Here is a 25312-nt window from a genome sequence, read left to right as displayed (position 1 = left end):
TACCCTGGCTGCAGAAATGACACAGGGTCACTTTGCTGACACTGAGAACCGAAGACTCCTGTCAGCTGAACCCGAGGATGTTTCGGATAAAGAGGTCCCAGGGACAGGAGTTTTAACCAGCTTGTCTTTCACATCAATGGACAGCAGAACAACATCGTCACCTCCCCTTGCTATAATCACCCCCTCCTTAATTACTGACAGCATCTCAAATAGCATCGCACCAACATTTCCAGAAAGTGATTTGAGTGTTGCTGCTGAAAGAAGAGTAGTTATGCCTGAAGATGAAGCGTCTCAAACAAGACCATCAACTCCTGCCACACTACCGGACGCCACGCCTACCACCACAGGTGAAGTGCTTTATGTTTCTGCTGAAAACTTGATGAAATTACTTGTTGGCCCTCAGCATCCCAGTGAGAATGTCACATTACCCTTCCTCTTAGAACAAAGTAGGGCCGCAGAGGCCCTCAAAGACACCAGTACTGCAGTGTTAGACGAAAGACATTTTGGTGAGGAAGAAACAACTCCTTCCCCAGTACCAACAACTGCACCAGTGTATATCAACCTATCCCCTTCTTCTATGTCGGATGGTATTCCACTACCTTCCATTGTGTACGATAGCATTGCATCCATTCTGGAGGCAAAAGATATTTTACCCACGACCCCTAGAGACTCCTGCAGTGTCCCCTCAGCTCCAGCAGAGGCTCAACCTCACATTTCTGAGAAAATGTCATTCCCCATCGTCACTATAAAACAACAGGAAGGACGTGATGCACTTCCTACTGACTCTCCTATAGGTATCACCACAGCTGTACCTGATGACATACTATCTAGCCTTTCTCTATACGTATTGGATAAAGTTTCAGCCCAAGATATGGGTCCATCTCCTGTACCCACCAGTGCAGCAGCAACTGATGACACCCTTCCTAGTACCAGCACAGAAGTTAAAAATTTAGTTGAGAGTTTTTCCACAGAAATTCTAGATCATTTTCCTATGGTCTCTAAAGATACCTGCGCTATTCCTTTAGATGTGCTGAAAGAATGTTTGGATGTGGTGTCTTCCAGTCAGTCCGTCGGATTACAGGATTCTGAAATTGCAACTACTATCGCTTCCCTCTCACATACTGATGCAGTACCAACTGACGGCACCCTTTCTGTCATTACAACAGCTATGCTGGGCAAGGTTTTGGATGTTGTCGCTGAAAATCGTTTGCAAACATTTAACATTGAGCTGGCAAAACATGACTCGAGCGTTACAGAATCCCCAGGTGACATTCAGTCTGAGCTGGAGACCATCGAGAAAGATCAATCCTCCACTGTCTTTAGCTTTCAAGACGGCAGGATATTAGCCCATGTGCCAACCTCATCCTCTACCCCACAACTTGACGATACCCAATTAGGAATCACCCAAGCTATGCTTGATAGTCTTTTAGTTGCTGATACCAAAGAAAGCGCAGAAATGTCTACCCTGATGGTAGCAGATAGACCAGCATTAACACCGTTATTGGCTCTAGCATTAAATGCTCAGGCGATAACTTGCGCTGATCCATTAACCACCAATGTGACACACGATAACCTGAATTTAGGTCATATCTTTTCGGCTGTTTCAAGGGAGACAGGCCTTACAACCACATCAGATTTCATTAGGGAATTATCTGTACCTATGACTTCGCCAATGTTGGATAGAATTACTAATGTTGCTGAAGAACTTAGGGTGACTACGTTATTTCCCAATGAGGATTTGGAGACCTCAGCATATTCCCAAATTATTTTTCCAGTTCCACTTTCCAGTGACCCCTCAGTGTTACAGGACAGTAGAACGATGCCTTTTACAGCTTTATCACCATCTGCTAAAGCCATACTTGTTGATAAATTACCTGCATTCATCCCAGCCATGTCAGATGATCCTAAAACAAAACCTGCAGAACATCTCAGAGTCATACACCCCAGCTTTGCAAACATTTCCTTTGACAGGTACAAGCCTGGGATCTCCTCGTATGTCCCAGAGTCTGTCAGAAAGGACGCCACAGAGAAAATGCCCTACAGCAGCCGAAAAAGCCCCACAGAAAAGAGTAAGAAAGGAGTTTTCAGTGTTTTTTCTAGTGGCCTGAAGTCTGTTAAGGAGAAGCTTCGCATGTCCTCAACTACGTTGGAGATAAGCAGAGATAAAGTTGCTGAAACAGGACTGTGCTCTACTATCTGTAAAACATCTACTTGTGTTCCTTCTAGTTGCTTTAATGTCTGTAAGGAAAAATGTTGTATGTCTTCGTCTGTGTCAGAGTCCAGCATAGATGAAGACTCTGAAACAAAACTTTCCTCATACAACTCTACCAAGTCTGAGACTGGCAGAAAAATATGTTCTGAACTTTCCTTTTTACCCTCAACTGAGACAACAAATGACGACAACATTATCGACTTTGCTCAAGCCTTGTTGAATGGATTTATAAAAGTCGATTTGGAAGAGAAGAAGTCCACACCTCAGGTGGGAGAGGTTTCCAGTGATGCTTTAAAACAAAGTTGCAGTATGGGCCCAGCTATGTCCGAGTCTGTTAAGTTTATTAATTCGTCCGACTCGAGATCATCATCCATTCAAAATTATGAGTCGCATTGCAGGAGCATTTCTCCAGTTAAGCCTTCTTCGTCTACTTCAGCATTACCTGATAGTACCTTACCAGTAAGTACACCACCAGCACTGGATGGAGATTTAGCTGATGCTAAAATTGACTTGACAGACTCCACCCCAGAGGTAGACAGTTGTTCTGGCACATTTCAGGAGCTTTGCTTTCCAGCTGTGCCAAAGGATCTCGCATTGACTGAAGGCACTGGGACTGCCTTAAGAGACCAAAAGATAATTGCCTCCCAGGACTGCTCCGCACCAAGCACTACAGCAAATAGTAAAGTCCCTGGTTTTACGCAAACTCTCTCAGTCAGAGTTAGTTTACGGAGTTTGTGTTCAAGAAGCGACAAGAAATGACAACCCTACACTGCACAAATCAGGCTGTTTACAGAACACCAACGGCTCTAAACCAATATGCATTTTTCCTGGGAAAATTTCTAACCCTAAACAAACACAAGACACCAGAATGTATTAAATGTAATGGAGAAGTAGCTATTTTATAAAAAGGTGAAACTAAATTGCACAAATTCAAAATCATTGCAACAATTGATTTCGATTTTTCACCAAGACCTCCGGGATGAATAAAATCAAATATGATCAATGAACCTCCTCTTGTGCTTTGAAGGAGTACAGGTGCTGTAAAAAACACCATTCTACTGTGAGATGGTAGGTGAGAACCCACTGATTCTAGGAGGATGAAGTGTGGAGAGGCTGCTGACATGCCAGTGGAGGTATGGAAATGTTCAAGAAAGAACAATGGACTTTCTGGTGTGGTTGTTAAACACAGTTCTGGAGAGTGTAAATCAGTGTTTCCCAGACGTTTTTTCTGGCGACCCATATTTTTAAAGTCACAAACCTTCGTGACCCAAGTCAATACACATTATTCGTAAACTCCTGGGAAACATGACGTGAGACGACCCCAAAAACTCTTGCGACCCACCTGAGGGTCGTGACCCAGTCTTTGGGAAACAATGGTGTAAATGTAACTGGAATATACGCTGTATAAAGTAGCAAAGTCATTAGAAAGAAAATACACACATTACTGTCACAACTGCATTTATTAAAAAATATATGCAGTCCTGGTATTCAAATTAATTTATTAAAAAACAAGCTTGAAAAAACAAAACAAAAACAACTCACTATTTTCTGCCCATCTTCATGTGTTGCTAAAGTGGTTGGACAGTATGTGTAAACACATTCAAGAGAATGTAGACTTATAGTCTGTGCGAAGAATACAGTAGAAACATAACTTTTTCTCCAGTCCTGGGAAAGGTTAGTCCTGGTGTGTGCCTTCACAGGTCAATAGCTCGGCGAACTTTAAACTTCTTGGTTGCACGCTCACTAGCCCGCTGCTCGAACATACATCCATTGATGTGAGAGACAAAGCCGTTGATCTCCACTGAAAACACACAGTTTCTTTTTGGAATCACTGCCACACAGTAAGGAAAAATGGGAAACATGTTAGTCCTTGAGGTGCAATTGATATTCATATGTTGTGCAGGCATCTTTAAGAACAACTGTTAAACAAACAAAAAAAATCTCAAAGAAAAATGTGATTTTCTTTTACATTCACTGCAATGTTTTTGTGATGGGAAAATTAACAACCAGAAGGAGGGGGTACTTGGTTTATGACGTCCTGAATCTCCTATAAATTTCCTATAAATACGAATACATCAGTATGCAGAGCTATGAGCAGAAGACGGCTTTAGTAAGACACAATTGTTCTGTTCAAAATTATGCCAAATGTCAACAGAAAAAGATGAATCATTGATAAATGATGGCCCATTCAGGTACAGTCTATGAATAAGACAGTCCAATTTGGTAAATATTTGGAGTAGAAATTTGGAAATTTGTTGTTAAAGCTACATTTTGAAAAGCTGATTTTGACAACTTTTAGTAAAGTCTCACCTTTAAATTTGTTCTCCTTGGTGATGAGTTTAAAGACATGTTTGAACTCTTGGACTACGATTCCTGTAGTGCCCACATACGAAGGACATGTCGAGGAGATAACTGTGAGACAAGAAACAACACACAATAAAAGTTTACACATTAGGATTTCTAGTGTTAATTTCCTAAACTATAAAAAACATTTACTTACAGATGTCATGTTTGATATCTAGTTTAAATAGTCATCAAATGGTGTTATTCAGAGTTTTTGGATCATTTAACAAATATATCATCAATGAGATTTACAGTATTTATCAAATAAACCATAATAGTGCTACCCTGTAAACTATAAATAGCTGTCCACACTTAGCATTCTTTGGGTCTGCAATTTTATATTTTTAAAATGTTTTTCATTCAAAATTAATATATAGATGTGTATATATTCACATATATACTTCATTATATATTTTTAAATATAAGCATGTCATTCATGTGTCAGACATTTGTCTTATATTAGCTACTGTGTATGTAATATTGATATATTCAATAACAGCCTGGCAAACTGTACAGGGTGTACCCAACCCTTGCTTAAAGGCTGCTGGGATTGACCTCTGCTCCCTCCGCAACCGTAGGAAGCATTAAGGAGTAATTTATTAATTAATTTTTAAAAATTAAAGTGATAAGGAACATTCCCCTCAATTCTGAGGACCCCTCGACCCACTTCAGCACTCCTTCATGCTACTGCCATCAGACAAATGCAACAGAACCCATCTTTACAAGAAACACTATCCTGTCTGCCGTAACAGCTCCAAAAAATTAAAACAGTCAGCACTGTTTTTGTCTGCTGTTGTGTGTGTGTTTTTGTCTGTTTTATAGGTGATAGTGTCCCTGTTTATGGCATGTCACGCAAAGTTGGGGTTAGGTATCAGTTCGGACAGAACATACATTAGTTGTATATTTCCATTTTTAGCAGTGTGTGATACATACTAATCCATGTAGAGAACATCAAACAACTATTTTTATTTTATGGTCTTTATTGTCATTGTACCACGGGGATTCAACAAAACTGAGCCTCTGCTTTGAACCCATCACCAAGGTGAACAGTGAGCAGCTTTAAGCGCCAGGGAGCAGTGAGTGGGGACGGTGCCATGCTCAGAGGTGACTTGGCAGTTGGTGGACTCGAACCTGAACTATCATTTATGAATCAAAAACGTACCTGTGATTATGGCACCATGGAAATCTGCTTTCAGAAATTTCTGTTGCACAAACTGCAGGTTGCTGTAAAGTCAACACAACATGTTAGTTTGACTAAGTTGATGTACGCTGCTGAACAATAAGAAAAAAACACACACTGAAATAATATTTAGGAACAAATAATTTAAAAAAATTCAATTCCATACATAAAACCAGAGTTCCTGTTCAAGTTTAGAGCTAATGCTGAATAATAGAAGAGTAGTATGTTCAAACAACTGAAAGCAATGCAATATATTATAAAATCAATACAGTCCCAATTCAGTCAGTACCAGGGGATACATGTCTCTACATTATGAGGTAAGTCACTAGATGGGGGTATTATTATTATTTGAAATGTTTTCTTTGAGGAATTAGTGTTACCTTTGGTGTTTCCAAAGTGTGGTGTGACCACTCCTGAAGGTGCACAAGCTGTCACTAGGGGGTGCACGAGATAAGAAATGTGATGGCAGTTTGGAGTGGGTTTTTTTATTGGGACTTTTCTACACAATAAAGATGTGTAGATAAATATTTCCTTTTTGAAATTTAAACTCTGACATAGTTGATAATTTGTTTTTTTTGAAGGAGTGGAAAATTGGGGGTGTGTCAACCCTGAAAGGATATGGAAAGGGAGGCACGGCCCTGGGAACCGCTGCCCCAGGCAACAGCCCAGAGTCAGCTCTGATTGTCAACAGTAAGCGGTGGTTAACAGACCTACCTTGTCGGTTTCAATCCACCACAAAGGTCAATGATATACTGTCTCCAGAGTTCGTGCAAAGGAAGGAAGACCTCGTAGCTGAAATGATGGAGATAAAGGAATTTCATACCATGGAATTTGTAAGCACACAGCTGAACGATCTTTAATGTCGACCAACCTCTGATGCTTTTGTTTGATCTGAAAGATTTTCATTGCCCTCTTTTGCCGGGCATTCAAGCCCTTGACTTTCTTGTGTTCTTTCAGTTTATCCTTCTTAGGCCGTGTGTAGTTCAGGACTACGGCTTTGTGGCATAACATGTCGCTCAGGTCATACCTTGAGTGATGCCGAAGGCTGTTTTTTAGAAACCTTTCCGTAGAGGCCTTGGCCTTCGTGCTGCTCTGTGACTGGTGATGGGAAAAGTACAATAACACGTTTAACTATGCTAGTAATTATTTAAAATAAATCAAATATTTGAGAGAAATACAAAAAAAAAAAAAAAAAAAAAAAAGACAACGACTAGCAAGCTTGAAGACTCTCAAATCAGTGACCAATACTGACCACTGAGGACTTACCTCAACACTAAGAACCTTTACAAGGTCCCGTGGAACTTTTGCCTGGAGTAGTGAACCTGTTGGCAACCAAACATAACCAACGACAACACAAAATCATTACCAATACAGTGAAAACAATTACAAGAATCTTGTTTTTGTATACACATACTTAACTATAATTGGATTTTAAAGATCTTGAGTTCCTTTAATTAAAAGACTATATAACAAGTAAGTAATAATTTTCTGCTAGCAGAAAAACGTCGGTTCTAAATCAATAGTAAACTGCAGTGCTTGTTCGTGGAAATAAAAATCAACTTAATAAACAAACAACTTGACAGCAATGCGGTACGTAAGGGTCCCTTTACAACAACGACAATAATAATCTTAAAGAGTATCGTAACGTTTGTAAACGTGAATTTAAAGCTTCTTTTGTAATCGGTCAGACCTTCGACACCTTAGCATATATTCCCAGTCTGAGTCAATAACACCTCACCATCCATTCCAGCGTTGCTTCAGATCTAATATCAGATCGTCTTGCATGAGGAAGTTATCCATACATCGTTTCCGGTAAGCGTTCTTCTTCGTGTCTATATTATGTGTTTGAGGAGTGGTACCAGCACTGCCACCCACAGTGCAGGAGTAGGACCCAGCGTCAACCACCCTCTAATTTAAATTCACTAACTAAATAACCAACTGACTAACTAACTAAGTAAAACACTCTTAGATTATTTTAATTATTCCTGTTTCTCCCCGTTCACCCCTCCTCTCCTTTTTAACAGAAAATCAGGTCCTATTTCATCCTGAGCAATCCTTTCTTCCCCACTGAACATATTATATTGCTTATCGATATCAGTGTAGTATTCATTGCTATCATTGCTATTAAGAGTGAACAGTTCTTCTCATTTCAGACACCCCAAACTCTAAATTGCTAAAAATCAAACCCTAATTTTCCTGTGTTTATATCCTAACTTATTGCAGCATAATATGTGTGATACATTGTTTACAGTTAACAGTTAACACTTCTTGAACGTTTACGACAAAAATATCTAAACAATCATACAAATAAATACACTTTTCATCTATGTCTTTTTTAAATCAGTTTAATATACGTTTTAAGGGGATACCAATCCTGGTCAAACTCTTTGCACTCACGTGCCTTTTATAGCCAATCAACGTTCGACGTAAATAATGAGCTTGCCTCTAGTCCCTTTAGTAAACCTGCATAACAGAGTGGAATAAAATATAAACAGTCTTTAATAATGTGCATTATGAGCAGTACGATATGTTTCATAATGCGATAATTTGAGTTAACTGGTTTACGACATTTCACAAAATCACCACAAAAGCATTTCACATCGGTACTGCACCACTGGGCGGAAGCGAAAGAACAGGATGGAAACATGGCCGCTGTGCTGAACAGACTGCCAGGTTCGGATTGTGTCAAAGTAAGTAAACCAGTGGCGACTTCATTTTTAAAAACTGGATAAATGCCATAGACGAGGAGCACGAATGAGGTTGGTTGTTTGTATCTGGGATATGTGTAATTTGTTACTACCGACGTGACTTTCCTCTAGGAAATAATCAGCAGTCACCGGGGGGACTCAGCTTGTTGTCCAAAGATCTAAATAATACTCGTACGATTCATAAACTCACTGCACAACATTAAGATGGCTTTGTCTCTGGTTCCAAGTTCAGGTCATTTTCAGTGGAATCTTTAGTTATGTGGTTTATCTGTGAAATACTCGCTAGGGAAGTGAACGACAAATCATCTGATTAGTTAGTTTGATATAAAACCAAACATTGGTACCGGGTTGTTTATCAATAAAAATGTATACACTTTAAACGGTATTAGGTTCAAATAATATTTAATTTAAAAACGTTTTTGTGTAAAGTAGCAAAATACAATTTTTAAATGTTTTGTGGCATCAGTTACACTTAAACGTGAACTGGTGACAACATAATAAACTGTACCTCACATGGAAAACACATATATGGTACTTGGAAGGGGTTTTCACCAAATTTGATTCCCAAGTTTAAGATTTAAACAAACAAACAAACAAACCAAAACCTTATGGCATTTGTTTTGCCGCCTTCAGCCCCACTTTGAAATTAGATTCATGTGACTAAATCATGTGAAATGCATACTGAAGATATTGAAACACCCAGCATTGACATGGCAGTAGTCAGTCATGTCATCAGCACTGCATTATTATTTCTGCTTATTATCTGGAAAGTATAGTAATCTAAACGGAACCTGCGTTCAGCCTTTTCCTAATGGAAAACAATAAGGGATAAATGGGTAGCCAAAAAAGTTAATCTTGTGGTTGCTGCTGAGATGTGCTTAAGGAAGTGGCAAGTCTAAATAAACATTACAAGCAAGTGTACTGTTAATAGTTGGAAAAGAAATAGATCAAATGACCATGCAGTAAGAAACCTTTTTACACAGAAAGTGTTTGTAAACTGTCATGTTGTCTGGTTTTCAGTTTTGCCACAGGGCAGTGGATGAACTGTGTGGCTCCAAGTCTTCTTGCAGAAGTGATACCGCTGATACCTTGAGTCTGAGCGAGAGCCTGAATGTGTTGGACTCACTGAAAGCCTTCTACACCCTGGCTGTGGTGAATAATTACTCTGATGAAGAGGTCAGAAAACTGCAGTGAACCATTAACATGACAGACTGTTAGCACACTTTGTAAACTTATGATTAGCGATGGCTGTATCTAATAGTCAGGATCGGTATCAATCTGATATTGGTTAAAATTTCAAGATTAAACGTCAGAAAAACACCTATAGCCCATCTGATTCGATACCTAAGCCCAAATGTTCAACTTCAGTTTGCACGACATGCTGTACACAGGAGCACAATCACTTCAGCAACAGTGGCCCTCGGCACGCTGGAGGAGGGAAAAAGATATTGGATTGATAACGGTATTGGAAGATACTCCAAGTTGCAGTATCGGTATCAGACATGAAAAGTTGTGTTGAGCCATCCCTACTTCTGATCAAAAAAAATGTGCTAAAATAAGACAGGAATTCATAATGAAATTGTGATTGCTTGAATATTAGACTTAATATTAGACCATCTCTCAGTATTTATGACCTATTGTGCCTTCGCAAGAAAGTAGAAGAAAAGATATCTTTGGAATTCTTTATGTTTAATAAATATATATATCCAAAAAAGACTCTATGTTGTCATGCAGGTGCTGGCTGGCATGACAGACTTGGACCACAGTCATACCAAGGCTTTGCTAAATGTCCTAAGAAGCAGAAAGGCAGAGATACATGCTGCGCTACTAGAAAAAACCAACTGCATCTCCTCGACATCCTTGCAAGATTTTGACTGGCAGCTGAAGGTAAAACAGTTACTTATGTCTTTATGGGAGGTGTCTTAACTGTAGAGGCTCTTAGATTAACAGAGACCACCTGTCCTCCTTTGGTCCTCTTCCTTCAGTTGGCTCTATCCAGCGACAACATCTCATCTCTGCAAACCCCTTTGGTCAGCCTTAATCTTAATGTAAAGAGAAACGGCCACGTAACGCCTGTTGCCATAGAGATGAACAGAGAGGAGTTAAACACACTCATCAGTTCATTGGAAGCGGCCAATAAGGTAGAAAATTATTATTAATTTCATGATTGATTTGTGTCTTTGTTTGCGTCTTTAACTTTTATGAAAATCTCATTTGTTTTTTTTTTTGCATACACACATTCATACCTATGGTCAATTTACCGTGTCTGATCAACCTAGTCCCCTATTATGTTTGAGTAATTCTAATCCATGTCTCATCCTATCATTGCCCCCAGTAATAAAAGTTAAACCATAAATAAATTAAATATAAAAAATGAGCCAGTCTTTTGGACGGCTCCCTGAAAGGAACAGATCCACATGGTTTGTCTCCTTTATAAGACGTGTAACTCACAGCCCTTGATGAAACAGCAGGGTTAAAGTAGCTGCATGATTAGGAACATAACTTGTTGACCAAAGTGAGCTTTATGCAACACACTTTTGCAAGACCAATCACAGCAAGACACAAGCCAGTTATAATCCACCAGTAAGCTCTTTTCCAGATGTAATTTTCAAAGCAGATAAAGGTACAAAGGTGTGCTGCTTATGCTTTTATGAAAAAAAAAAAAAACAGGTAATGTTAGTGGCCATGGAAACAGTGTAGCAAAAAAAAAGCCAACGTACAATATTTCCTGGACAGTGTGTAATTTTGTTGCCATGCTGTAAAAAAAAAACTGCTTTAATCCACACATTTTAAATGTTTATTACATAAGTCATCAGTTACTCAAAAAAAAATCTCTATATTGCTGTTGTTTGCAGGTGGTACTGCATTTGATATGAAGGAGAGACAATGGGTGCTGGCAGGAACCTGCAGTAACTGGATGAAAGCTTCCAGCTCTCATGTTTTTATTTATCCAATTTACGATAGCTAGTGCTCTCCATTTTGACTATATTTGTGCAGATATAAAAGTGTAATTACCATCTGATGTGGCATTAAAGAAAGTGTAAAGAATAAGCATTGTTTTTTTTTATGTTGTTCCAGAGGTACCTCTGGCATGATGATGTCATAATCTCAGTATCGCCTGTTATCAAGCTGCTCTGATACTTAAGCTAGCATGTAACTAGCTAGCACAAAATGGGCCGTTTTCTGACAGTGCTGACAACATATTGGTTAATAATGTTCTTATGCTAAACAAATGTGATGTTCATCGAATAGGGAATAAATGTAAATGAGTTCAAGACAATAAAATTGACTATGTCATGTTATTTGCCAGATTATAGTCATAAATTAGGTATATTTTATTTTACAGAGTTTGCTTATTGACGAAAGTTGGTCCAGCAAATGGTATTTTGTGAACCATCCACAAATGAAACGTACAGTGCTTAAACAAAAGAAGGTTAGGGATTAAATAAATACTTGACCTTTTACTGGAGCAACAATCAACAATATCTGCATTTGTAATGATATCTAACATACAGTATATTTACAACAGAAAATAAAGAAAAATCTATTAAAACTCCTGGTTCACTTAACTTCTGATGTATTAATTTTTTAGTCTCATTAATCTGTGTATCCCAAAATACAACATGTGACTAAATCTATAAAGCAGTTTCAAATTGTTGAAAATCCTTCAAGGAGGTCACAGGCTGGTGTCAGCAGTCTTCATCTTTTGGGTGCTTAAAGTGTTTGCTGTTTCCAGTGAGGCATCCCTGCAGAAGAACACCGTTGGGTTTTTAGAAGCCCACATAGCCACCTCTCCCTCTTTTCCAGGACTTGAACTAGAAAGGCGGCTTGTGTTATTTAACCCAATGCGACTCAAGTAGCGGTCTCTTATCCTCTCCACTTGATTGAGCTGTATTCCACGGCGGTGGTTTTGACTTGAGAGGTACCCAGCAATATTTCTCGTGCGATAGCCTTCTTCCCTGCTCCGACCCATTAACATAGATATGTTGGGGTTTCTCAGCGCGTAGATCAGTGGATTGATGGCTCCGTTTGCCCATGCTAGCCAGATGGCCAGAGTATCCATTGCCGGATTAAATTTGTAGTCTCCCATTGCTGTAACCAACCCCATTAAACAATATGGACCCCAGCAAAATATGATGAAAACAATCATAATGAGGACAGTTGTGGCTGTTCGCATTTCACTGTAAAATCTCAGTAAGTATGCATAAGTGGTCACTGGCCTGACTCGGATTTCTGACAACCGCACTGTCTTACAGATGTTATAATGGCAGAAGCACATGAGTGAGAATGGCAGTAAGTAAAAAACAACAATGAGGCAGATACTGTAAGTTGTCCCCATGCGTGACGTTCCAGAGTGGAACACATACATACAATGGTAGAATCCTTGCTTATGTATTTCCGACGGTGTCCGAACTAACAGATACCAAGGTAAAGAGAAAATCACAGCAGTCAACCAGACTGCTATCAGCAACTGGATCGCTTTCTGGCGTCCTATTTTAGCCTGTGGTTGTCGAACTATGGCATTGTATCTGTCAAAGGAGATTAGGGTCATAGTCAAAGTAGAAATTATACCAGAGCACGTATTGAAAAAGCCATTGGCCACGCAGAAGTGGTCACTGAACATCCAGACGCCATCCTTGCTGAAGAGCATCACAAAGGAAAAAGGCAGGCAGAGGACGGCAGTGAGGAAATCAGAGAGCGACAGTGACATGATAAAAGCATTGGTCACTGTCCTAAGCTGTCTATGTTTAATGATGACGATGACAACTGCAGAGTTGCCGAGGCTGGAGAGGAGAAAGATGGAGAGAAGCACGAGCGCTTGAGCTACCACTATAAAAACCTGTAAGACGGAGTTGCTCTCTGCAGAGCTTAGCAGCGTCGCCTGATGGGTTTGACCTGCCTCGGTTACTCTTTCATCTCTGTAGGTCGAAAGGTTTCTTGTGGTTCCAATTGTAGCCTCTGGGGTAGAGGTCACCAAGTTGGTCACTAATGAAACAATCCTGAAAGACCAGACGAGAAAAAAAGGTTTGATTTTCAAAAACTTTGCAGAGATTGAATATTTTATTCACATTCATAACGATGTGCTGGGTGGGTATTATACAACAAACACTAACATGTAATGTATCTAAGAGAAAAACTGATCGGCTCCATGACAGAAGAAGCTACCTTGGCACAGCAGGTGAGGAGATGAGCGGCTGGTCAGTGAAACCCAGCCTGGACACAGCTGCTGAGTTGTTGCTTCCCCACAGGGCTGGGTTGACTTGTAAATCCATCATTGTTGTGTAAAACCATGCAGCAAAAGCAGGTCACAACCTCAGTTTGTGGTGCATCAGTGAAGGTTTTCTAAATTTAGGCATGGGTCCTGACTGGTCTTCTTCCATCCTCCTCAATCCATAACTATATTTCTTATGTCCATGTTGTATCTATAGATATAAAAGACAGGGACAATCAAACCTGTGTGAATCCAGAATGGATAAAAAGGTTTATTATAATCCACAGTCCAAGTTTTGGTTTATAAGAGTTTATAAGAAATATAGTAGAAAATCAGGCATTTGCAGATATATGTTTTCACAGATTAAATTAATAAATAAACATTCACACATTCACAAAAAATGTTATTGTTTTCAATGTCTGAAATTTTGATTCAGCCTAGAAAAGTAATGTGTTGCATAAAAGAAACATGCTAATACTGTAGCATGTGCACGAGTGTGCGATAACAATGCAAAAGCTTTGGACCACATGCATTTCAGGACTAGGCACTGTGGTATTGTGTATTCATTTTCATGTTAATTTAATGGGGGCGAAACATGCACCGCCACAGAAACCAGAAAAATTGAATGTATATGAGACGTCTAGCTTCAGCTAATTCGCAGTCTTTGTCCATGGTCAGGCTTTAGAATAGAATAAAAAATACTGACAAAATAAATAAATAAAAAATACAGTGAATAAGTACAACTGGGCATTGGACAATGGCCTTTGGAAATGGCTACAATCACATTTCTATAGTTGCTGGGTAAGGACAGTGGCCGCTGACTTCAGGTGCTGGAATTGTTCCGAGTAAACTTCGAATATAATGAAATGGGATGGAATTACTAAGAATACTTAACAAAGTTTTACATCAAGTTGTGTTTTGTCATATTAAGTCTTAATTTTGTCAACGTCAATTTGTGGGAATAACTTCTCAGTTTCTGTTTTTTTTAAAACCCACCTAGGAGACATTTATGATTTGTTACATGTGTTTGCATAAAATTGTAAAATATAAATTGAATACAAACAATAAAAAAGGCTCCGGCAGACCAACTGAACTGCACCGCTGTAGAACTGAACCGCGGCCATATATCTGAATACACCAGTGCACATATTGAACATGAACACATTAAAGCAGTCCTTAAATGTATCACGAGAGTCCGTAAAATCAGAACAGAAGACTTGTCAACGTACCACAGCAAAGCCGACGAATCTTTACGGTATCAAACAGCTGCATAAGGTCCTGCCCTGTAAGAAAAGGGAAAAAAGCCAATATAGAAGAGGCGGATAAATCAATTCTATCGTCCTCCTGGTGTGGTCATTGACGTCAGCACTCCGCGGATAATGTTCACTTCTTTAAACGAAGACTATTACTGTTAAACAAAAACAAAAAACAACAACAACAAAAAACCCCAAACCAAAACAAACGGTGGTTATTTATGCTCCCGTTTCTCCGCCGTTCTCTTCGTTTTTTTCTTTTCGAAGACACGCCCTCCGACGTTTAACAGTTGTCATGGTAACTGATGATGGCGATTTTCTGGAGCGCTTTTTTGTAGATATGGAAAATGTACTGTTTATATATATATATGAATTTCTAACAATATGCACAGCAAAAAAACACTTGCAGAGGTCAATATTGAAATAATAATTAGAAACAGTTCTTTGTGAAATACCAGTTCTTAAACCTCAAATATAAAGATTGCCCAAACCTTTAAGGAATACATGGAATGACGGAATATTTTTTCTGTCTGCTTGAAGACTAAAGCAGCAGCTTAGCGTTGTGGCCGACGGTGGCAGTAGTAACACAAATCTGCTCCTAATGCACCCAGGGAGAAAGTAGAAGAAGAAGTCGTGATGCGCACGGACTTCCTGTTTGTGTTTCTTAATTTTTATCCACATCCGGCCCATGTAGCCCACGGTGATTGCGGCACTGTAGAGAGCTGTTTTCGTTTGAGCTTTAATCTCGCCAAAAATGAGTAAGTGAAGCATGATTTATGTTAAATAATGCAATACCAACGCAGTCTGTCGTTAGCATTTCCACTTCAAGTAAAATATATAACACATTTTGCCGGTACCATAATACAAGCTACATGTCAACTACCCGGCCCACAAAGTCCCTCTTACCGAATTATACACATAAACACATTTGTTAAGCCTTTCAAAAAACAAGTTCAACGCCTCAAACGTTTACTTCGTGTAAAAGCTGCGAGATGCACATAGTGTCATAAATCATTTAATTCAGTTTCGCGAATTCTTACCAGTGCCAATTTTAGAATGCCTTCGTTTTTATACAATAAAACCGGTGGTGTAAAAAAAGAATGCCTTCGTTTTTATACAATAAAAACCGTTAAATGGTGATGACGTCACCATCTGCTTTATAGCGATATGGTCGCTGCTTCTTTCCCCCGTAGTTACTGATGATCTTTCTGTGTTGACGGTGTGCGTGGGGTTCAACCCACATCTTCCAAAAGGATATATACATTTATTTTATAGAGTCAGTGAGGCTTTACCCAGTAATTAGATGGGTCTAGATAAAAACTGCTGGCATTCCTTCAAATAAATCGAATTAATTACTGCCAGTGGCTGCAATACGTTTTCAATTGTAAAACGATTTGAGAGTCGTGAAATGTGAACGAATGACTATGTAACCTTTTTCTTAATTTAATTTGCACGAATGTCAGGACTCTGACAGCTAAATATCAATGATACATTAAGCTACAAATAAAATATCTATATACTTTAAGTAGTTAAGCGTGCCTCTACCACAGGGGCTCAGGTTAATAGCTGTTATACTTATTTGTAGTTTCACGCAGAAAAACATCAGTAACATTCAGTCTGTACCCATTTTTAAATCCTTCCTGAAACATGCACTGTAGCTAATTGGACTGGGAGTCACTTACATAATTTTTACACTGTCTTGATGTTGTTACTGGTTCTGTTTGTGTGATTGTGTAATTTGACCTTGACCTCGACCTCAAACCATCCCTGTTAATTATATTTTGTGAAAAGGCTAAAAAAAGATTGTAATTGAGTTTTTTGATGTACATTATTGTGCAAAAGTTTGGGTGGGTTATGGTGAGATTTTCTAAATGTATGTCAGATGCAGAGGTACTCACTGAGTATCACTCTCTCCGTGTTTCAATAAACAAATCAACATCATCATGATGAAGTCTAAACATAAAAGTGGTGATGTGTAAAGTAGGGATGGCTCAATACAACATTTCATGTCTGATATCTATACAGCAACTTGGACTATCTGCTGATACTGATATCAATCCGATACTCCAATATTGCACCGATACTGATACTATGTATCGGATAGGGCCATCCATAAGGTAAACTGGTCATCGGTACACTGTGCTCTCAAACTGAGAACAGCTATGCTGTGTCATCAGGTGTTGTGTGAAATTGCTTAAGACTTACTGAAAGCCTTACTGCTGTCTTGTCACTCTTGTTGTTAAACTACCTCCCAACTGCTGACTTAGGTAAACTACCCATGATGGCAGTGAGACACTGAACTACAGTTGGAAAATGCTCGACACAGGACATAATTGTTAATTTCACACGCATCAGCTCAAATGGGCTACTTTCAACCACAGTATACATGAGTCATTGTTTGAAAATAATTAAATGGGGTAAAAAGAGTAAACCAATTTCCACTTTTTCTGTCAGTAGTACCTGCTGTCTTGTTTATAAAATGTTTATTGTTTCAGCGGTGGCCATAAGCTCAACATGTCCAGGCCTGTACTGTGGTAGAATAATAACAAATGGATCAGTGGAGGGAGAATGTGGGGTGAGTATCAAGTGGATAAATCATATCTACAGTTGTGCACAACAAATGTAGCATTCATTGTTTTACTTATTAATTTGATTTCATACCTGATCATTCTATTTAGTCTAGTAAATAAAGGTAATGAAAAATAAAACATTGTGCTTGTGTCTGTACAAAATGCACTTTCATGTAGGATTGCAAATAACTGATAGTTGTTTTTTTTAAGAAATAATGATTTGTTTTGTTAATGTTGACCTGAGGATGAAAATGGTCTTTTCTTTCTTTTTTAAGAGCAGCTCTATGTTCATAGGACAGAGGACAAATGTATTAATAAAATAAAAAACAGACAAAGAACACTTTGTAGTCAAGATTTACAGCCCTTAAGCGAGTGATCCCCAACCTTTTTTGGCTTGTGACCCCATTTTGACAATGCATATTTCTGTTCCAGATGCTTTTTTTCTAGAAATATTTTTTGTGTTTATGTTTGTTAAACTGTAATGCAAATACAGAGTGAAGGTGAAAGAATACAGTTTTTAGGATTGTGTGTGGTGGTTTTTTTAATCACAATTTAAAAAGAATTAGTTGAAAAGTAGTTTTATCAGTCATTTGTGTGATTCAGACCCAAAGCTTGAAAAGAACTGAATTAAATAAATTATTCTATAAATATATTATATAAATAACCTCAAATGTTGTGCTAATGTTCTATAAATTGCTACGGTGTTGTCGTCCTTTGACATGGACAAAAAATGGGAAAAAAAAATGTATGACTTGGCAAAGGTTAGCTGTTTTTAGCTCCAAGATTAATGGCTCTGTTGGGATGCAAGAGTAGGCTTTCTGCTTAGTGTTTTTATTTGTCAGTTAGCTTGTGTTCTAAATGGAATATAAAAATGAGAACATTTCTGGCTGTTAGTTGAGCAGATGTCAGGGTACTGTACTGATATCTGTGAGCAGTGGATAGCATTAGAATAGAATAGTCCTTATTGAACGGCATGGCATCATTAGATCATTAGAAACTGCTAATTTGTCTTTTCTGTAATGTTTTTTACAAGGTGTGTCCTCGTGGGGAGAGAGCCAACCTCCAGAAGATTTGTGAACGCTGTACCAAGTCCCCAGAACTCTATGACTGGCTTTATCTTGGTTTCATGGCCATGTTGCCCCTGGTGCTGCATTGGTTCTTCATTGAGTGGTATTCTGGGAAAAAGAGGTGGGGAGATGCACTTTTTTTTACATTGACCTTTACTAGAATTCAGCTGTTCAATTAAGGGCATTTTAACTCGGGATGTCCAATGTTAACTTTTTGCCAATATCTGATATCAACTTCCGATTCCGATATCAACCAATACCGATAGAGGCCCGGTAATAATTATTTATTTATTTATCTGTACCAACCACTGTATGAGTTGCTGACACCAGCATTCTCAATTAAATGAGCTGCAATGCTGCCATCTAGTGACATTCACGTTTTTTCGCTTTCATTATTGTAGAAAAAAACATAAAGATTCTTGGAGATATTAAATAATTATGCTAATATCGGGCTGATAATATCGTCTGACCGTTATTATCAGCCATCCCTAATTTTAACTAAATGAACCTTGAAACGAGTCAATCCAATCGTTTTTAAAATCAGTTAAAATAGTCAGGACACAGCACTGCTGTACAGAAGCGTGCAACATTCTGACACTCAGGGGTTGCTTTACCTCACACGTTTACTAAAAGACTTTGTAATTGCTCATACAAACCCAGTGGGTAATCTGGTCTAACTACTGAGTAGTAGGGCACATCTGTCCATTTTTAAAAACAATCTTACTTCTTTTGTAGACGATGATGTTGGGCAGTTTCTTTAGTGAAAACCCAAAGATTTACAGTAATATAAATGCTCTAACACTCACTTATACCTTGATTTAAATGATTATAACTTTGATTACCTCTTTATTTTAGAACTTTCAAAATGATTGTAATTCCTTTGACGTTATAGCTTTAATACTGTTAAAATATTTTTAATAACCAGCTAAAGAAACTGTTAATCAGTAACAGACTGCCCAGGCAAGATGTTTTTTGTTATTTTCATGACCAAGTTGTGACACTCTCCTTTACCCGCTTGTGTGAAAATTAAATGATGTCTGTGTGTTTTAATTGGTTAAAAAAAATCACACAAAGTATATTGGAGTAAATATATATATAGTAAGTATATATTTATAAAAAAAAAAATCTGGTGTCGCCCATCACCACTGTATATCAGCATAGTTGGTTAAAGAGCCTGTCTGGTAAACAGGAGATCCTGGGTTCAAAACTCAGTAGTGCCGTTATTAAGGTTTCCAGTATGTACAGGCGTGTGTAATACTGTGGTAGAAATCCTGCCCTTTTTTTCCCTTAAATACAGTATCCTGAGAACTTACAAGAGATTAATAAAGTTGTTTAAAGTGTTTGTTTTGTTTAATGAAGAACTTCAGTTCTGACGTGTTTCATTGTGTGTTTCAGTTCAAGTGCTCTTCTGCAGCACCTTATCGCCATGTTGGAGTGCAGCGTGTCCGCAGTCTTCACTCTGCTGGTCACAGAGCCAGTGGGCAATTTTAGCATCCGTTCCTGTGGCGTCCAGATGCTGTCAGACTGGTACACAATGCTGTACAACCCAAGCCCAGACTACATAAACACAGTACACTGCACCCAGGAGGCCGTCTATCCACTGCAAGTGTTACTCTTACTTTGAACTTTTCAAATTATGACTGTCCTAATTAAAAATAACAGTTTTAAGATCTTTGGAGCAACAATGGATACATTGTTTCCACTTGGAGAAACTGATCTGTCTGAACTGTAATGATGTCAGCTTAACTGTTCATGTTTACCTATTCTTTATTTCCACTACTTTTTCTGCTCCTCAGGTACACCATTGTGTTAATTTACTATGCCTTTTGCCTGGTACTCATGATGCTCCTCCGCCCCCTGTTGGTAAAAAAGATAGCTTGCGGTCTGGGCAAATCGGACCGCTTTAAAAGCATTTATGCCGCTCTCTACTTCTTCCCTATCCTGACTGTACTGCAGGCTGTTGGAGGAGGACTGCTCTGTAAGTTAGTTTCATTCACAGGTACCAGTAACTGAGTATGCAACTAGTGGCATAGAGTGCGGAAACAAGAATGCTCATTGCACTATGGGAGTTCTCCTAGCAGACAAGGCCTACAGCAGCAGAACTAAGGCCTAGCTTAGTTAAGTTATGCTCATAAAATTGAATTGATTGAAATTTGATTGGAATCTGTTTTCAGTTTGAACGAGGGTTTTCTTTGTAATTTACTTGTGATAAAAACCAAATTATGTCGATTTTATTTAGAAAAGCAGCAACAGTGCTTCCCATAGTGTAAATGAAAAAATCGTTCATCTCCCCGTATCCCAACGACTGACGAACATGCATGTTGCCCTGCCCAGAGGCTGATTACAAATGTGTGATGGGCTAACTGACAGATTAGAGATGGTGAAATACATTTATTTTTATGGTGAAACGAGACAGTGCCAGGCTGCCACATTCTTGGCAATTACTGAAATTACGGTTTAATCATAATAAGCATTGTGGCTTTTTTTTTTTTTTCAGACTACGCGTTTCCTTACTTAATGCTGGTTCTATCTTTGGTAACGTTGGCCGTTTACATGTCAGCCTCAGAGATACAGGTAATCACACTCTATACGTATGTATTTACAATGTCTGGAATTTTATATTAATGCTTATAGAGGTAGTTCATGGTAAATACAGTGTGGTTGTATGAATGAATGACACATGGTCATACATTTCTGTGTATTAAAAGTCCTCTGTGACCCAGAGACACGGTGAGCTTATGTGTCTTAGGTTGTTGTAGAAGTTATTTGTTGTATTGAATTATTCTTACTGTCACAGTAAGAATGTAATTGTTCAGTCAGGGGACTAAAATGTCTAAAACGTTTTTCCCAACAGTTTTTGTTGTCGATAACACTTTGATGTAAAAAATACAATTGAGCCAAAAGTAAAGAGAGGTTCACCTCTCTTTACTTTTGGCTCAATTTTATTTTTGTTCTGTGGTTGTAGTGGGCACTGTGTGTCAAAGTGTTATACAACCCAGATAAAATAGATGTTTTTAACAAAAAACAAACACAAAAACCCCTGCCTTCCTCACGTCTTGTCACTTTGTTTCCAACAGTCTTTTAAAAATCTTCTGGCCAAGAAGAAGCGTCTTGTGGTTTTATTCAGCCACTGGCTGCTGCACGCATATGGCATTATCTCCATTTCCCGATTGGACAAGCTGGAGCAGGACCTACCTCTGCTGGCTCTTGTGCCTGGCCCCGCCCTTTTCTACATTGCAACAGCAAAGTTTACAGAACCAAGCCGGATCCTGTCTGAGGCTGGCAACGGACACTAAGGTGCTTTTAACTGGAAGTATTTGCATATTCTATATCCTCACATTTGACAGACTACTCGCAATGTGTTTGTGATTCCTGATTCACTCTCTGGACTTAACTAACTCAACTACTTTATTGATTGTATATAAGTTAAGAGTTTTGTTTTTAGCACCAAACAGGCTGGGTTTTAAAACCTCAAATTTGATGACCAAGGGATTCTGTGTCAAAATTGCTGAACTGTATGTTGCCTATTTTCAAACCACTGGGCACAATTTGATTTTGCTTAATCGTCCTCCTAATATAATCTCTACCAAAATGGGCCTTTCCCAATGTTGTCTCAATGACGGCGTCTCAATGGAAAGTCATAACACATATCAACTGCTATAACTCAGTTGTATTTAGCTTTTTTGATATTGGAAATTCCCTTTTCAGTCATTCCCAAGCAACATAAACCCATCAAAGGACTAAAAACTCAGTAAAGTGAGCGGCACAAAGAAGGTTTATAACATCAAGCTCCCAATGATTTCACATAACAAGTAAGTGTCAATGTTTGGTGTTATGTCAGTTAAAGTAAAGGCTGAACGTTGAATATCAGACTTTTGTGAATATCAATGTGTTGTACAGCAGGCTTTACATCTTATCATCATCATTATCATATTGATACTAGGGCTGAACAATTAATTGCATTTGAAATAATATAGTGAGAACATAAAACGCAGCGCCTGACGTGGTGTTAGGTTTTATGCAGAGCATTCAGTGCCTACTAGTGATGGGTGATACCAGATTTTTTGATTCTGATACTGATGACTTTTGTTTGCTTTTTTTTTTTCATTATTGATACCAATATTTTGTGTGATTTTTTTTTTTTAACCAATAAAGCACATGACAAATACTGGCCATTTAGTACAATGACAATAAAGACTAGTCTATTCATAAAGAATGACATTATTTTTACACTGTGTGACCTAAGTAATTAAATTACTACCATTAAGGCACAATTACTGCTCTCTCCGGTCAGTGGTCACATGACACAAATGGATCAGTTCAATGTTACCAGGGAGGATAGTGGGTGCTGCAGCACAAAATCCTGTATGTAGTAAGTTACCCTAAAAAAGTTGTGAAAAGAGGTTGAAATATTTAAGTGTATCACCTCTCAACTTTGGGTTACAGTTTATAACTATATATATATATATTACTTATATATTAAGTAACTATAATTATACATTAAGATATGCCAGGTTAATATACATCAGGGGTCACATCAGGGGCACCAGGTACCCCACCGGACTACCTAAGGTGCCTGTGGGGTATGTTCTAAAAGTAAAACTAGTCAATAAGAGGGTAAAAAAAAATCAGTTCCACCTGCAATGATCTTCAAATGGGTCCAATGACTATGGTAAGAAGAGTGTCTGCTATTGTGTGTCCCAGAACTGATTATTATTACACTGTTCAGGAAGTCTGTATCAGACAAGTAGCTCTTTGTAAGTACTACGTGCCCTTGAAATAGCCCTCAGTTTCAAAAAGGTTGGTGACCCCTGATATACATTATAACTAGGGTTGTCCGATAAAATCGGCCAAACGATATTACCGGCCCGATATTAGCATAATTTGTAATATCTGTAAGAATCGTTACTGGTTTTTCTCCCAACATTGAAAACCTGATAACACAAAGCCTGGGTTTCCCGAAATCATGTTCTCTAAAAATAGTTTAATCCTCCGGTGACTGACCAATCAGGTCCCTCAGTGCTCTGAAGAATTTTATTTGAAACATAATTGCAGTAACTCGTTCTAAACTCAACCCAGCTTCTCCAAAAACGCTTTTTTTCTCTTCACACTTTCCACACTCTCCCTCACACACACACACACACACATACACCCCATCTCTTCAATTCCCCAGCCACCTGTAACTAAAGCTTGCCTATAATAAAATAAGGAACTTGTGACACTTGCAGACATGTAATTTAAATTTAAATAATGTGCAGACGATAAGGTCACATACAGTAGGTACAATTATATCTAGATGTATATCAGCAGGAGCTATTGGTAATAAATAACATACAATAGGTTATCAGTTTAACATGTCATAGACCTTAAGTATTTTGTGCTCATTTTACAATCTCCCATCGATCGATTTACATTTAGGCATTAAGCAGATCTTTGTATCCAAGGGTCTAACAGAGGAGGATAAACATTATCAAGCATGTGGGAGCTCTGGAAATCGAACCCAGGGCTCTCTGCTTCCGAGGCAGGCTAACCACTACACTATGGAACGATAGATGTAACTTCATCCCTCAGGAGTTCCCTTTATGAAATTATGCTGAATAAACAAAAATAATATATGAAAATTGCAGATATAAACAAAAATAATATATGAAAATTGCTGATAGATGATACTTTCTGCACAGTTGTGACACGTTACAGAATGTACAATTTAGCATCAGTGATGGCTCATTTTGATTTACTGAGCAGAGTGGGGCATGATGAAATAGATGTAAGGTTTTGGAAATCCATTAAATGTGCTAAACAAACTAATGCTATAGGCACCCCTGTTTTCAAAGAGCAGCCAGTCCCCCACTTGAAGTTCAGGCAGGTAACAGCACTCAGAAATGATGTCACGGCTGTTACATGTTTGGCCCCAGATACAGCAGGGAAACAAGACTTCATCTTTCTTTATTTTCTGGAGGCATAAAGAGAGACGGGCATAATTAGATTTACTACTTAACAAAAAAAGAGTGACAGTTTTAAGTTACTTTTTAAACTTAGTTTTAGTGTTACCCTGTGTGGTCTTGCTAACAATTCATCAGGAGTACTAAAAGTAAAAGATGTGTGTAATCCATCATTGACATAGTACACCAGATTCCTGTCACTGGTCTCTTTGTTTTTTTCTGTGGAGACATGAAATGTTATTAAACTGCTGCAAAAATAAGATTACACGTTATGTGTGGTCATATCACCATGTGTCTGTGGGGGGCGATATTCACACATCACTGAAGCAATTCAAGTCCCTGCTACGGCTTTAATGCAAAACAAGAAGCAGAGAGCATGGTAAACACGTCTTCCCTTTCTTTCGGCTTTGTCCCTTTTTTTCAGGGGTTGCCACAGCGAATCATTGATTTCCATCTCTCCCTGTTCTCTGTAGCTGCTACTCTGACTCCAACTCTCTGCATGTCCTCCCTCACTGCATCCATATATCTCCTCTTTGGCCTTCCTCTTTGTCTCCTACTTGGTAGCTCCATCTCTAACATTCTTCTACCAATGTATCCACTGTCCCTCCTCTGCACATGTCCAAACCATCTCAATCTGGCTTCTCTAGCTTTTTCTCCAAACCTTCCTGTCTTTCTAACTTCATTCTTTCTAACCTGGTCTACCTTCTTCCTAATAGTCTCTGGTTCCTCGTTTCTACTTTCCCTTTCATTTTCCTCATTCAACAACTCCTCAAAGTATTCCTTCCATCTTCTCAGCACACTTTCCTCACTTGTGATCACATTCCC

At 38.6% G+C, this 25312-nt stretch overlaps 4 protein-coding genes across 4 annotated transcripts; 2 read left to right on the top strand and 2 right to left on the bottom strand.

Annotated features, from left to right (window-relative positions):
* Positions 1–3656: 3656 nt before the first annotated feature.
* Positions 3657–7621, bottom strand: pop4 (POP4 homolog, ribonuclease P/MRP subunit). The gene is made up of 7 exons (XM_008322576.3): positions 7474–7621; positions 7002–7057; positions 6607–6833; positions 6450–6527; positions 5718–5779; positions 4523–4624; positions 3657–4043 (listed from the first exon to the last, which is right to left on the bottom strand). The coding sequence occupies exons 1-7, from the start codon at positions 7478–7480 to the stop codon at positions 3907–3909; spliced, it is 669 nt and encodes a 222-aa protein (XP_008320798.1). The 5' UTR covers positions 7481–7621; the 3' UTR covers positions 3657–3906.
* Positions 7622–8172: 551 nt separating this feature from the next.
* Positions 8173–11721, top strand: commd8 (COMM domain containing 8). Its single transcript, XM_008322564.3, has 5 exons — positions 8173–8425; positions 9464–9619; positions 10178–10330; positions 10429–10584; positions 11299–11721. Exons 1-5 carry the CDS (start codon positions 8381–8383, stop codon positions 11317–11319), a joined length of 531 nt encoding a protein of 176 aa, XP_008320786.1. The 5' UTR covers positions 8173–8380; the 3' UTR covers positions 11320–11721.
* gpr135 (G protein-coupled receptor 135) lies at positions 11501–13674 on the bottom strand (the record flags this gene model as incomplete). Its single annotated transcript, XM_025061749.1, has 2 exons — positions 11501–13443; positions 13610–13674. Coding segments are annotated over 2 exons (1389 nt in total), but the record flags the coding sequence as incomplete, so codon positions are not given.
* A 1859-nt stretch (positions 13675–15533) lies between these two features.
* Positions 15534–22731, top strand: jkamp (jnk1/mapk8 associated membrane protein). Its single transcript, XM_008322543.3, has 7 exons — positions 15534–15666; positions 17404–17483; positions 18512–18666; positions 19941–20147; positions 20342–20523; positions 21043–21119; positions 21623–22731. The coding sequence occupies exons 1-7, from the start codon at positions 15663–15665 to the stop codon at positions 21839–21841; spliced, it is 924 nt and encodes a 307-aa protein (XP_008320765.1). The 5' UTR covers positions 15534–15662; the 3' UTR covers positions 21842–22731.
* The last annotated feature ends 2581 nt before the right edge of the window (positions 22732–25312 follow it).

This window comes from Cynoglossus semilaevis, chromosome 1 (assembly GCF_000523025.1).
Source record: "Cynoglossus semilaevis isolate Cse_v1.0 chromosome 1, Cse_v1.0, whole genome shotgun sequence".
Taxonomy (NCBI): Eukaryota; Metazoa; Chordata; class Actinopteri; order Pleuronectiformes; family Cynoglossidae; genus Cynoglossus; species Cynoglossus semilaevis.
The sequence above is the reverse complement of the archived record's forward strand: the minus strand, read 5'-3'. Positions and strand labels throughout refer to the sequence as shown.